This window comes from Oxyura jamaicensis, chromosome 26, assembly GCF_011077185.1.
Source record: "Oxyura jamaicensis isolate SHBP4307 breed ruddy duck chromosome 26, BPBGC_Ojam_1.0, whole genome shotgun sequence".
NCBI classification, from domain to species: Eukaryota; Metazoa; Chordata; class Aves; order Anseriformes; family Anatidae; genus Oxyura; species Oxyura jamaicensis.
The window spans coordinates 3,288,764-3,303,218 of record NC_048918.1 but is presented as its reverse complement, the minus strand read 5'-3'; the positions used below and the strand labels follow the sequence as shown (position 1 = coordinate 3,303,218).

Sequence of the window (14,455 nt, the reverse complement as noted above, 5' to 3'; positions counted from 1 at the left end):
TCCCCCCCCCCCCCCCCCCTTCTGTGTTTAGGCTCCAGTGACCCAGCTCTGATTTCCTTCTTTAATTAATCGCAGCAGTCTTGGTTTCTGTGTTTCACGCAGTAACGAGCGTTTCCTTTGTCACTGCTGTCACTTACACATATCTGCCGGCTGCTGGGGCTCAGAAGGTGCAGCTCTGGTCCCTGCTTCGTCAGAAATGGTTCCCGAGCTGTGGGACCTTTATCTGCCAGCACCCTTAGGGCAGCAGAAGCCCTTAAATCTGGTCGCACCGACAGGAGGTGCTTTTACATTCACAAGGTTTGACCTGTATGCTAATTTAAATCGAGTTAAATGATTCGGCCACCACGATGCTCTCTGCGTGGTGAAATGAGTAAAGATTTTCTCTGGGTGGAAGGGAGGGGGAAGCCCTCCCGGCTCCGAGATGAAGCCCATGAAGCCCATCCCTGCGTGGCTTTCCCGTCCGCGCTTGCCCGCTCCCTTAGGGGGGCACTGACGGCGAGGGCGCTCTGCAGGCGGCCGGATCCTGTCCCTGGTCTGTCGGAAATCTCCCGTGGGAGCAAGGATCCTGTCCCCGATCTGTCGGAAGTCTCCCGTGGGAGCAGAGCGGACGGCTGGGCTCGGGGAAGGGACGCAGACTGGCAGCAGGAAGGGGAGCTCAGCTCCTTGGGCAGCAGCCTGGGCTTCGGGGCTTCACCCAGGAAACCAGAGCCCAAATTGTCCTGGCTCCCCCTCAGCAGCCAGTTTCTCATGGGACTCCTTTCTCTGCCTTATCTCGCCGGATTGGCACCTCCTCAGTGTCTCCTTGAGCTCGCTGGGCGCAGAAAGCCTGGGGTCTGGGGGCGGGGGGCTTTTGTACCATTGTAAGGCAAATAATAGCCGCTGCTTCCCCAGTCCGGGCGCTTGCAGCGCTCGAGGCAGGCAGGCCACTTCAAAGCGCTTTCTGGGAGTTGTCACTACAAAAGCTACCACTCGGCAATTAAAGTCCCTAAATCCTGACTGAAGCTGATTAATTTACACCAAGTTAATTACTAGGTCCCTTTCCAGGAGTCTGATACAAGTCATCCCATTGCACGATGTCATTTTTCCGGGAGAATTCAACCCTTTGCTTAAATGTTTATGGAGCTGCTTTGAAGGCGTAGCCGTGTAGCATCTTTAGCCTGGGAATTTTCTGTTTCTTTCCATCTCGAAGGCTTTTAGCGCCGTTAATGAATGAACATCGTTAATGATTAATCACCTAAATATGAATGGAGTAGGCTTAGTGCCAGGTAAAAGCAGAATAAACGCGTTTGCCCGAGCTCTGCTTTGCCACGTGTGCTTTGGAGCAGCTGGCAGCAGCTCCTCTGGATCCAAGGGGAGTGCGGGACCTCCGTGGTCTCATTTGCCCGAAGGGAAACTGAGGCACGAAGGCACTGAGTGGTCTGTCCACGCTAACGAGCAAGGCAGGAAAGAGCTGGGAAAATAACCCCACAGCCCTGACGTTTCCCGGCTCTTTCCAATCTGTACTTTTTCTCTTTACCGTGAGCATTTATTACATTTTCATTGTATATCGTATCGACTCGGTGAGGGGGATGATCTTCCTCGTTCCCTCTGGGAAAATTAAGTTACTAGAAAATAGAAATTGCTGCTGAGAGCTGAGGCTCATTTAGCTGTCTCGTGTGTCCGAGACTCAGAGCAAGACAGAAGATCCCCTATAAGAAGAGTAGGGACAGTTTGCTAGAACTGTCATTGGTGCTGACTCTGAAGCATGTGGCTTAGCATCTCCTGTCGTTCTTTTTATAAAACAGGACAGTCTTGATATCCAAAGAGTACCCGAGCCCTTTCTTGCTTGTAATCTTGCTCAGGAATCGCCAGGAGTTGGCACTGTAGGCTCCAAAGGAAGTGGCAGGAGCCAGGACTGGTTGTTAGCTGTCAAACCCCGAAAGGTCGCGCTTAGGCTGGGGCACTGAGAGGAACGAGGTAGGAGTGCTGGTGCAAATGGAAAACATTTCCATGCGCTGCACTGTTGTCTCTAGGAAACCTTTCAAGCACTCCCAGACCCGGCAGTTCACTGCGAAGACCCAGATCTCATTTCTTTCACTACAGTTGCCAGCAAAAAAGGGTGGTTTTTCTTTTTCTTTTTTTTTTTTTCCCCCGAGTAGAATCTGCTCCTGGCTCCACTGGAGCCGGTCACAGTTTTTGTTCCCAATGTGAGCCCTTCCGTATTCGGCACTAACACATCTCCTGATCCTTGCGTGGGCACGAGGGAGCTGCCCGCCGACCCTGCCTGCGCGGGGATCCACCGGCTCCCCCGGGTGACCCCGCAGCTGCATCTGGAGCCGGGCGGTTGCTGCAGACGTGCGCACGGCCCTTCTGCCCTGGAGCGTGACCACAGGAAAGGGGCTCCGTCCAAAATAGCAGGCGATGCTCTGGGGCCCTTCAGCGGGCGAGCTGACGGATTTCGGGGGGAGCCTTCGGCCTCGGTGGCAGCGGTGGCAGCAGGGACTGGGGGGGGCTCCCGGAGCCTCCCTGCGGCTTGGGTGCTTGCCGGGCGCAGGCAGAGCCGATGAGACGCCCTTCCCACGCGGGTGCTGGAGGAGGGTCTTGCTTTCCCTTCTCTCGTGCCCCAGGGAGCAACCCCGGCTGCTCCCAGCATCAGGCAGGGAGGTGAATCCTCTCTTTTTTGGAGCTGTTTTCTCCAAGGGACTCGAAGGACATGGAGCCACTCCAGTTCCCTTGGCCAAGGCCCTCGAATTACAGGGTATGCAAGAGCTTTAAGTGGCAGTGAGGTCTCTCTAACTGTCATCTCCCACCACTTCCAACCGCTTTTATTCCTCCAGAGCCTCCTGTTCTTTCCTCCCCGGTAGCAATTAAGAGTTCATCCAGTTCCCAGCTGACCTGGGCTCTTTTGGGAACTCCCGGAGGCAGCTGCAGACCGACTGCGCTCCCCAGCCTGGCTGGGGTCAGGACGGGAGCATCGCCCAGGGGTCGGCTGCCGTGCTGTGTCTGACTTTCTCCTGAGTTTTCAGACCACTGGTGGAAGGCTGGCTCAGCCACCCCCCTGTTCTCCTTCCATTCTGCGCTACGAGGACTGCAGCTGCCAAACTGGGCAGGACCAGCACGAAACTGGACCACCACAGGACGTCACTGGACCGTGACAACATGTAACCGAGAGGCTGGATCCTGCAGAAAGCGTTGGCCAAATCATTTCAGAGCGCTCCGGGCCTGGCATCCATCCCCAGATGGCTGCTTTCAAGCGATGCAAAGCGTCTGCTCAGACAGCCGGCGCTGCTCACTGCAGCAATGACCACGGGATCACACCTTTAAATCAAACGGCTCCCATCTCTGTGAAATCTTCAGCTCAGATGTGGGATGGGAGGGGGCAGGTTTCTAATAAAGCTCAGCTGTCTCCAAGAATAATCCAGACCCTGTTCCACCACCACTGCCTTGAGAACAAAAAGACTCGCTGGCTGCTGAGCGCCTTTGAAAACTCAGCCCTTGATCTAGCTTTTATTTTTCTCTCCTTGGCCTCCCTTTTCTTTCCCTTTCTGGCTCTCCTAGCATGCATGCATCTTCCCAGCTTCTGTCTCTGCTGAGAAGTCCCAGTCTCGTGCCAGTTTGACGTTTGCCTTTGCTGAATGCAAGAAACCCCTGGAGCTCAGGTGGGAGGAGAAGCGAGTCGCTACTTTCCATCACGCGTGCCACTCGGAGCTCAGCCTGGGAAACAAAAGCTCCTTGGCTGGGCCTGGCGGGGCCGTTTCCTCCTGTCCCCTTGCCAGCTGAGCCTCACGCATTTGTCGCAGGACAAGCAGAGCGATGCTGTTCATCTGCCTTGCTTCGCCCACTTCTCCACGTGCTTCTTCCACTTGCTGCTCGCAGCTCTCGACCCGCTCGGTTCCCTCCTGCCTGCCCTGCAGTGCCGGGTGGCAGCGAGCTGTCTCTCCTTTTCTTCTCTCTAGGGTCACGCTAACAAGTTCAGGTTGGCCGGGGCAGCAGGCTGGTCCAAAACGCAGGGGGAGAAGCCAGCTGAGAGGCTCCAGAGATCGCCGTTGCGAAGTCACGCTTGCAGAACAAAGGCAGGGCCATTCCAGGTCAAGGAACAGCAAAGCTCGCACGCCGCTGCACCCGCCGGGCTGTGACGACCCGCGTGTCCTTGTCCCCGCGTTCCTCGTGTGTTTGTCCAGGCTCCTCTGACTCTCTCCCAGGTTTTTAGCAGGCGGAGCGTTGCTTCCCAGAGAGGTGACATCCCCTGGCACTGCTCCATCACCCCTGCAGCCCCGTGACAGCCACTTACCTGGCTCTGCAACACCTCCCGGGTCCAAACCAGCATCTCCAGCTGCACTAAAACTGCTGCGCCAGCATCTTTCTGCTGCTTCCAGTGGGCTTTGGCTCAAGGACGCGAGGAAGGAGACGTTTTTATGGTACTGACAGTTCCTGCTAGGCCTGGCAAGCCCCGCACTCCTCGCCGCCTGTCCCAGGCTGTGCTGATAACTGGGGGGTGGCTCGGAGGATGGGGCTGGGCAGTGGTTCTGCACCTATCGGTGCTCTGAGCCTGGACCGGGCCTGGCACGGCAGCCCTGGGGCAGGGAGTCTCACCCACCAGAAGGTGAAGAGGAGCCAAGAGCAGCTGCAAGGTCTCCTTGTTTGCTGAGCTATGGGAAATCACCCAGAGGAGTTTGCAGCCATCACAGAGCAGTGGAAAAGACGTGCAAACGAGTGCCCTGGGGATCAGCACCCGGGGGAAGAGAGCTGTGGCACCAACACCGAGCACACAGGAATGTGTCTGAGCAGAACTCGGTGGTGTGCCTTCCACCGATCTGATTGTGGTGGGGAGAGCCCTGGCTTGGGCAGAGGGAGCACCGGGCTGGGCCGCGGGGATCGCAGGCTCTCCATCTGGGTCTGGTGTGTGTCCGCTGGGAACGGCAAAGCCTTGCAGCGCCCCGTGCTCCGGGTGCCTCGTCGGTAGCTGGGGATGCTCCCGCATTCCTCTGCAGGTCTAAGCATCCCCTCATCTTCATCCCTCCTTCCCCAGCTGCTGCTGTTGTTTCAAGATACCGGCGGCAATTTGGAGTTCTTCAGCCCGGACCAGACACCAAGGACCCAGCCTGCCTTCAGCTCCTCTGCTCCTTGGGGAGCTCCAGCAGCAGGCAGCTCCCCAGCCAGGCGTTAGCGCTTGTTTTGGGGCCATGCTCTGCCAGCTCACCTTTTAAATAACGCCAAAGAGCTACAGAAATAACCTCAGAGGCGCTCATGCCTGATTGCAGGAACCGATTTGTTTGTCAGTTCGCAGTGGGAAGGAAGTTCATCTCTGAATTGCTACAGACAGGATCCTGGTAGGAGCCTGGTGCTGCTGCAGTGCTGCGGTACATCCAATTCCCTTCTGCCCCAGCTCTTGGACTGACCCGAGAGTGCCGGTACTTCTGCTCACATGGACTGTGAGGACTTATTTTAGGCTAGCTGGGCTGTAGGACTAGCTGAACAGGACACTGTACCAATTTTTCCAGCTCAGCACAGCCACAGAAACCACCACCGATTTCTGCTCACGGTGGCTCGGGAGGCAAAAGCATCTTTTTCCCTGCTAGGAGAGGGCGGGGAGCGCAGGCAGGAGCTGTGCTGCAAGGCTCGGAGCAAACGCAAAGCAGCAGGTTAGTGTTGGAAGAAATGGTTAATGTGTCGGGCTGCTGCTGGAATCCCTCCACCAGGGATCTGCCCGAGTACAGCGGGAATGCTGCTTGCTCGGTGATGTGCGTGCACTCACAGAGCGTGTCTCATTAGCATGTTGTTAATGTCAGTAATTATTGATGCTGTGAGTGCAGGAGCATACGTAGATAATATCCAGCTACCAGAAGCGCTGGGAGGAATGCACCCGCCTGTTATTATGGGTATTAGCATCTCGGTTTTAGATCTGTTGCGACGTGCAGAGGTACCGGGATGTCACGAGAAGTACGGTGACATCTGCGCCTCCTGGGACGGGTGTTCTGGGAGCACGGCGTGACACCCAGAGAAGGAGACTTGTCCAGGAGACAACCTGCAGCTTTGCAGACGGCGCCTTGTGCTGCTGCGTGGATTGTTTTCTTTCCATTTATTAACACAGGGATGGGCCATCTGCCTTTGCCCGAAATTAATCACTTGTGGCTTGTGAATCCTCAAAATTTTCCTCCTTCGACAGCAGTTTGATCTGGAAGGATGAGCGTGCTCCTTCCCGCCGGGGCGGGGAGCACACCAACCCTGTGCACACGTTGGCTCAATGTGGTGACGCAGGTTGGCAGCAAGGGTGGGGGGCTTCGGGGCTTTTTTGGGGCAGGGGGCTGCCACGCACAGACACAGCCGCGGTGCCGGGCAGGAGGGCGGCTCAGCTCGGTGCCCGCTGGCTCTGAAGGCATTTCACAGTGAGGCAGTGTTGGTGCAAGACGTTTCCTTTCAGTTACACCGAGGGTGAGCCCAGTGTGGCCAGCACGCTCGTGGTGAAGGCTTCTCAGCTGCAAGGTTTGCCTCCAGCTCAGAGCTCCTGTACCACGCTCAGCCCGTGCTGGAAGGGAGCAGCAAGGCAGGTGCACCCTGCGTGGGGGAAGTCGGGGGGTATCAGTCCTTTTCCATCTTCCCCCCAAAACACAGGCACGTGGCATTGTCCTCCCTCCCAGGAACCAGCTCTAGCTCGGACCCTGCTGATCTGACATCCCTGCCCCAACGCGGGCACCGCCACATCTCCAATGCAGCGCCAGCAGCAGGGGAGCCGCTGTGAGCCCACCTTCCCTGCATGGGATCCTCTCTGCTCTAACAGGGCACAGGGCGCACCCTCCTGCCCCACTCTCCTGCCCGGACCTGCCCTGTCTGTTCTGGTTTTGCACCCAGCCAAGCCAAGGTTAAAATCCAGCCCTCCTGACTGCCGGAGTGGTGGGCAGTGCATCGCACTGCGCTGCCCCTGAGATCTGGCTGCCCCCCGCCCTGCTGCTGTGCCTCTGCTGCCTGCTTTGCCGTGCTGGGGTCCTGCAGAACTCAGCTGGCTGCTACCACACAGGGAATGGCTGGGATGCAGGCTCCAGGCGCTGCAAACAGCCCCATCCCACAGCAGCCCCAGCTCCCTGCAGCAGCACCGAGCCCGGTTTTCGAGGACTTTTCCCTTCTCCCTGCTCTTCTCCAGCTGGACCAGTCCCCGCTCCTCATCCCTCCAGCCAGGACCGAGCCTTTATCCACCACAGCCCCCTCTCTTTGCCGTGGCAAATTCCCCTTCTGCCCGCGCTGCTAAGAAGCTCTGAGCTGCCTCTGCCTGGCAGTTTGCGTTGGCAAAGAGGCGCGAGGCACCGGGCTTGCCACATCAAATGAAAAATATCATGCAACCAAAACTTCTTAGAAAAACCCAAACGCATCTAATCTGCCAAACGGGGCACGCGAGACGTAGACAACAAGATCAGGGCAGGGCAGGAAAGGGCAGGAAGGATGGACAAAGGAAGGGTGTTGTAAAAAAGATCTATTTTATACGTAAAATGTCAGGGTAGTATTTTTTAACAATTTGCATAATTGGCTACCACAGATAATCCCCTGAAATGAACTAAATATATCACAACTGGGGGCTTTCCAAGCCCAGCTTGCTTTCTGAAATTGATTGGTTTCAGCTTTGCATTTTTTTTTTTTCTGCGCTCTTTCTTTCTATCTTTACCAGCTGAGTTTGGCTGGTTTCTGAAATGCCTGCTTTGGGAGCAAAACTAAACGTTCACCTGGGGATGGCTTCCTATGGTACGAGTTTGAGTCAATGAAAATGTGACTTAATTTTAGATTTCGTTAGGAAAAGGGAACCAAGGCAGAAGACAGCTGCTGCAGTGGCAGATGAAGACCAACTTGTTCTGATAAAAAGTCAGGTGAAATGACATTTAAAGCTCTGCTGGCCTAAGGAGTTAGCTGGGGCAAGCTGGCCCGGTTCCCCTGGAGTCAAATCTGGCCCAGCTGCTCCCAAACGGAGATGCTCCGAAGCCTCTTCTGGAAATGTTCTCCTAACCGAGTTGCCAAGTGATGTAGTGAGTGCTTGCTAAGAGCTTGGGTATAAACATGTCTCTTCATCTCTTGGTGACTCTTTCCAGTCCCTTTTTTGTCCTGTTCTGGAAGCCACTTAAGAGAAGGGCTTCAGGTCCAACTGTTTTCACCTTTAACGATCTTGGTTAAAAAAATAATGTCATTAATCTGAGACATATCCCAGCAACAGGCACACGCAGGTACAGAAGTGATGGGCATGGCATAAACCCAAAGAGTACCCACAAGCACAGTTCTGTTTCCATTTAAATAGAGATTTGGTCCAAGCTGTAGCAAAGGCCACTCTGAAAAGGGGATTTAAGTTGACAGCAAGTTGTATTTTGACCTTAGAAGCATCGGGCTTTCTTCAGAAGGCTCGCGTGTATCGTAACTGATGATGTGTCTGAGCGCCGCCGAGATGCAGTGTTGAGATGATATCACTCCGAGCTAATTAGCTGTACTCAACCGTCTGACCAAGTCAGGGGAAAGGGAATGCTGTGGTTGCCAGTAATGGGAAAGACATTAGGAAACACGTCCCGCGGGCCAAATCCTGCAGCGTTAAACTTGTGCTCGAGCACACTTCCCTTCGATTCAGTGAAAGCCTTTCTCTGAAGTTAAGAATGAATAAGATATGAGAAAGGAGAGAGAGCCAGCTACGGGGGGAAACGTTGTCTTGTGTTTGAGCACGGGACCGAGACCAGGAAATCCTCCGCTCCCCTGCCCCCTGAGCCAGGGAACGGCTGAATGAGCTGGGAAGATGCCTCGGTCCCTGCGCCTGCGGGCTCCCATCCGTGTGCACCAGGGCAGGAGCCTTTGTGCCGCGTCCCTGCCGCGCTCTGACCCCGCTGCCGTGTCGGCAGGTGGGGCTGAGCACCCCGCAGCCTGACCCGCTGGTCCCGATCCATTTTATCGGCAGTTCAAGCACAAATGATGGGGGGTGGACTGGGCTGGCTCCTTCTAACGCAGCAGGGACGGCTGGCAAGCCCACGGGCTGTGACGCCAAACCGCCACGGCACGACTTGCTAGCCCTTGTGTGCCAGAGCCCTCATCCTTTCCTGGGAATGCTTACCATATCTCACTGCTTTAGGGAAATCTGGGTGGGAAATATAAGAGATGAGGGTGTTTGAAGTGCTCTGAAATCCTCTGACCAGAAAAAAAGTGAAACGCTGTCTTCGCTCTTCCTCTTGCACGTACAAAATGGTACCTGTTTTTCATTTTATTCGGGGGATTTCCTATAGCAAATGATATAGGTATTTGCTCATTGGATTTGGTTTTCAAGCCCTTCGTGTATGTTAGGCAGTTTCATTTTGATGTCACCGATGACAGTGCCGTTGCGGTATGCCCAAGGACGAAGATGGCACAGCTCGTGGTAGCTCAGAATCGGAAGGGGGCAGCCGGGAAATGCGAGGCAGAAAGCAGTGGGGAAAAGAAAGGGATCGTGTTCATTGACAGCCCGTGGGGCCAGGCCCACTGCTGATGCAAAGTCAGGTAGCTGAGAGCTTTCTGCAGAGAAGAGGTTTCAGAAATGCCCTTCTGAACAGCCATCCCCAAACAATGCTTTAGCCTTGATCTGAGGCCACCAGCTGCCTGTCGGAATCAGACTTCCACCCGCATCGCTCCTTTAAAAGCCCCAGCTGCTGGTCAGCCTTCTCCGTTCATCATCAGCATACCAAAAAAATGAGCCTCCTTCATGATTCAGCAAAGAATAACATTGCTGGTTCGAGATCCTGGAAGCCTGGAGGCCATCAGTTTTTTAATTTTTACTCTGAAGGAATTTCCTTTTCTCCTAGTGCTGTGCTCTCTTGCCAAAGCCAGGAAGCTGACTATCTATGGACAACAGTGACCAAAATTTGGTTTTCCTGGAATTTTCTCGCTTCCCTCCGCATACCCACACAATAGGCTTTTTAGGACGCCCGCAGCCTGTAATTTGCCTTTCTAGCCTGATAATGTGGCTCGCAGAGGCATCAGTTTTGCCAAGTCATCATCTGGAAGGAACACTTGCTTATGCAACGGGCTTCGTTTTCCCCCTCTGTGCCCGATGGCCACCGGTTGCCACCGAGCCCGGCTCCAGCCTTAGGGGCTGCGTCAGAACCGCCCCGCAGACGCTGGGAACCAGGAGAAACACCATGAAGGCTGGGAAAGGGCCCGAAACTTTCAATTTCAAAAGGCACGGCCCAGAAACCAGAAGGACCAAGAACCCAATGCTGTGGTTTCCCTTTGCCTGACTAAAGAAAATAGCTGCTGTCTATTTTTACTAAAAATGTGGGACGTGGGGCCCTTCGCTTCCCCTGCACAACTGGGGGATGCTGCTCACAATGCAGGAGGGGGGGGAGTGGAGCAGGGGGGTCGTCCCGGATTAAAACCAGCTGACTGGTCCGCAGAAATCTCTCCCATAGATTCTTCAAATATTTCTTGCCCACACCGCTAGAAGATTTATTCGTAAGGTAAAAGAAAGAAAGCTGGGAGAGGGATTGGGGAATCTCGTCGCACCTACAAAAATTCCTCGTTCGCATTTTAAGGCAGGGATGGGATCGATCGAAGTCTCCCCGCTCTTCCTTTCTTTTCTCCAGTCCCGTATCGCCGTGCTATGCGGTATTCTGAGGGCATGCGTCGCAGCAAATCAACGCTGATAGCATCAGTAAGCGTTTGCAGTGTATCGGGTACCTTGCAGAAAATGAAAGCCATCTGTCCAAGTGCAGAAATGGGATTCCGGCGTGTGAAATGTGTTGCGTGCGTTATGCGTGTGACCTCTGTGTTCGCTGTCATGAGGAGCATTGGGAACCTCGAAACCTCTGATCAAAAAGATGTTTTTCATTTTCAACATTAAAAAAAAAAAAAAAAAGTCCTGAGCAGAGAGAACAAAGACTTGAGTCTTGTTTTACTTACACTTATTAACTTCGTATGTTTGCTCTTCATTAAGAGACTCTTTTTAGATGACTGAAAATACAAAAAAGTCCTGAATGTGTCAAAGTGGCACACACAGAAATGACTCGCTGGGGGGAGTAGCTATTGTGGCAAATCACTCCACTGCTAAGTCCTGTAGTTCTTTGCTCCTTACCCTAAAAATACATGCAAGTGTACATGCTAAGGAATAACTCCAGCTGAACTGGTCAGAGGTGTTCCAGTTTCTCTTCATAAGACACTGCATCCCCAAATCCTTGATTTCTATGAATTCCATTGCTCTGTTCCCTCCGGAGCACAAGCAGCTATCTTCCCAGGATCACAGATACGGATTGCTGCTGTGGGTTGAATTGGGGCTCATTTCCCTCCTCTTCCATCTGTCATTCCTCAGTACAGCCAGAGTGCCTTCAGCCCAGCGGTGCTGCCCTGTAAAACGGAATCGTACAGCCCCGTGCAGAGGTGTGTTGCAGGAATGTACCACCCAGGTGCTTCGTTGCAGAACGAAAGGCAGTCAGCAATGGCAGGGAACAAAGCGGTCTAGCACAGTGAGAGACACTGGTGCTCTGGAATGTGCTTCCCACCTCTAACATTTGCAATTGTAATTAATCATTTGGTTGCAACTGCGGCAGCAATGCCACATTGCAGCACCATCGCAGTTGTGAAAAGGGTTATACGGGCAGGCCATCCCCTTCGGGCACATTCCCTTCACAGCCAGTATGGGAAAGTTTCAAAGAAATGGACCTCCTGAGCTGAATTCTCTCAACTCAGTGAGGAGCTTTTAATTTTCAAGCTCAAAGGCGATCCGTTCCCTTGGTATTCCAGCTACAGAATCTGTTGTACATTTTATAGGCAGTTTCCTGGCACTTCGCATTGGCAGCAGCGAAGTCGAGACATCTCAGTTTTTGTAGACAGTGACAAACATTAGGGAGAGATGTGGCCAAAACTGTATCCCATTGCCTTCAGCTTCCCATGCCACCAAGCAATTACTGCTGGGTCAACTGCAAGCAGGCCGAGGTACCACTGCAGAGCAAACCCTACGCTGCAGGAGGCACAGTGCAAACTTGCTTGGAAGGTTTTCATTCCCTGAAGATTCCTAAACTAGTTGCCCGGGGTACAATTTGCAAAGGTATTTCCAAAGCATTGTTAATTGTTCTGAAAACAAAACAAAACAAAACAGCAGAGCCTGACAAGCCCTTATCTCTGCAGACACTGGGGTTGCTATCTGCTATGGAGCTGCACCAGTGGCAATATGAGGATAACTTTTGGAAGACAGCATGCTCAGCGCGGGCTGGCCCACTGTATGTACACAGCTGATTATGTTTGTAGCCTTGAAGGGCTCCGGCCACAAAAATGGAGGGAAAAAAACAAAAATTGAGGGAAAAAAAAGGGGGGAATAAACAAAAAAATAATAATAATTAAAAAAAAGGGAATAAAGAAATAGGGAGGGAAAAGGGGGGGGGGGGGGGAAAAGGGAAAAAAAAAAAAAAAAAGGAAAAGAAAAAACGAAAAAGGAGGGTAAAAGAACGACTAGGACTAAATGCTAAAAACGCACTGTAGGAATTGGGACCATGGGGTTGATGATGGGGTTGATGAGCATACCCGGGGGACTCCGGGACTGCTCCCTTAGAGCCTGCCCAGCCGTGGGGGCAGCTCGGCTTGGCCCCTGCAGCCCCACGGGGCACCGACCCCTACAACCCCACCGGTCCCCGGCCCCCGACCGCCCCCGGGGCCGGGCGCGACCGCTGCCGGCCTCCCCCCAACATGGCAGCGGCTCCCGCGGCCGCCCCACGTGCTGTCAGCCCGCCGGCGCGCCTCAAGCCACGCCCCCTAGAGGGGCGTGTCCACCGCCGGGTTTCGGCGCGCCGCGGCAGCAGCGGCGCCTCCGATTGGCTGAGGGCCCTCCGGCCCCGCCTCCCGGCGCGCCGAGGCCCCGCCTCCCGGCGCGCCGCCCGCTCCCCGCGTCCCGCGGCCGCCGCAGCGGAGCCGGCGCTGCCCGCCCAGCGCCCATGGAGCTGCTGTGCGTGGAAGCTGTGCCCCGAGCCCCCCGCGCCGGGCGGGACCCGCAGCTGCTGGGGGACCGGCGGGTGCTGCAGAACCTGCTGAGCCAGGAGGAGCGCTACAGCCCCCGCGTCTCCTACTTCCAGTGCGTGCAGCAAGAGATCAAGCCGTACATGCGGAAAATGCTGGCGTTTTGGATGCTGGAGGTACGGCCTCAAATCCTCTTCCTCCTCCTCTCCTCCGTCTCCAGCTCCTTGCCCGGACGCCCAAGTTTTTTTTGCTTTTTCTCGCCCCGCCGTCCGTGCTTGCAAAGCGTGCGCGCCCCGGGACGGAACTGGCGGCAAAGGGGGAAGGCAGCGGCCGCCCCCCGTGCACCCGCCGGGGTCCCTCCTGCTGGGTGTGGGAGCAGCCCCGGGGCACGGGGAAGCCTCTGGGGTCCGTGCGAGCCGCAGCTCCGGTCCCCCGCAGGGAGGAGGCCGTGCCCTAGGGAGGAAGGGGGGCGGCGGGTGGGCAAGGTGGTCTGCGGTGGGGCAGAGCACGGGCGAGGGGTGGTTGAGCTAGGAGAAATGCTGGCCCCATGCAGGAGGAGCAGCCCCCCCGAACCCCCAGCATGTGCCCCCTTTTTCTCCCGGTAGTATCCTACCATGCTGCTCTCGGGCCCCCATTCATCCCCTGCTCCCCAAAATCCTGGCCCCAAATGCTCCCCCATGCAACCGGCAGCCCAGAGGCTTGCACACCCTGCACAGGGCTGAGAAAATAATACTGCTACCATTTACTTCCCTAAATTAAAATGAACGAGGCTCTCTGCGGGATGCAGCTCAGCGGGGAGACCTCACGGGCCTCTTTATGGGATGGTCAGAGCAAAAGGTCTCAGCAGGGAGAGAAACGGCAAGAGACGAGTGACGTTGGGATCCAGCCTGCCCGCTCAGCACCGCAGCCACCCTTGCAAGAAGCTGCCTGCTTCTGTCAAAAGAAATGGGAGAGCGCTTTGCTTTTAAAAAGTGTTTTGTTGTTGTTGTAGTTTTATTTTTCTTTTTCCTGTTTGCATTGTTCTGTTGCTGCAAGTCTCTGTCTGAGGAGGCTCGTTAGATAAATGCTGCTCTGGAGCCTGTTGCTGTGGAGCTCTGAGGACGGTCACAAAGTGGGTGACACTTCGGGGCTGTCACGGCTGGGCATGGGCATGGCTGCGTGCCGGCGCTGGCAGCCCGTGCAGGGGGGGCGTCGCTGCTGGGGGAGAACGGGGGTGCTGGCTGCTGCTGGAGGAGAAACCTCGATAATTTTCTGGCCGCGTTGGTCACGTCGACTTCCTTCTTTCAGCGTTGTGATGTTGGTCGCGAGATTAGAGCGGAGGGCTGAAATTCGGAGCTCTGGGATTCTGCTCGTGGCCGTGGCGCGAGTGCGGCTGGGGGGGAGGGAGGAAGACTCCCGGAGCCAGGCACGGCTCCACCATCGAGTCTTCCCTTGCCCCTGGGCCACTGAGGGTGGAATTGGCAGGAGTGGATCCTGCACCAGTAGGTCTCCAGCTGGAGGCTGCTGGAGTTGCTGATTTTCCCTGAGGTCCTGAGACCTCCCAGAG

General features: G+C 55.2%; 1 protein-coding gene across 3 annotated transcripts in view; it reads left to right on the top strand.

The window, feature by feature from the left end:
* CCND3 (cyclin D3) overlaps nucleotides 1-14,455 on the top strand; it is a 43,029-nt gene that overhangs the window by 16,469 nt on the left and 12,105 nt on the right. Inside the window, exon 1 of one of the 3 annotated variants that reach the window (XM_035347047.1) lies at nucleotides 12,793-13,085. The exons of the other annotated variants lie outside the window; for them this stretch is intronic. Coding sequence (XP_035202938.1) covers nucleotides 12,888-13,085 — 198 coding nt within the window. The 5' untranslated portion in view covers nucleotides 12,793-12,887. Of the gene's footprint in view, nucleotides 1-12,792; nucleotides 13,086-14,455 lie in introns of those variants that run through there. 3 annotated transcript variants of the gene reach the window in all.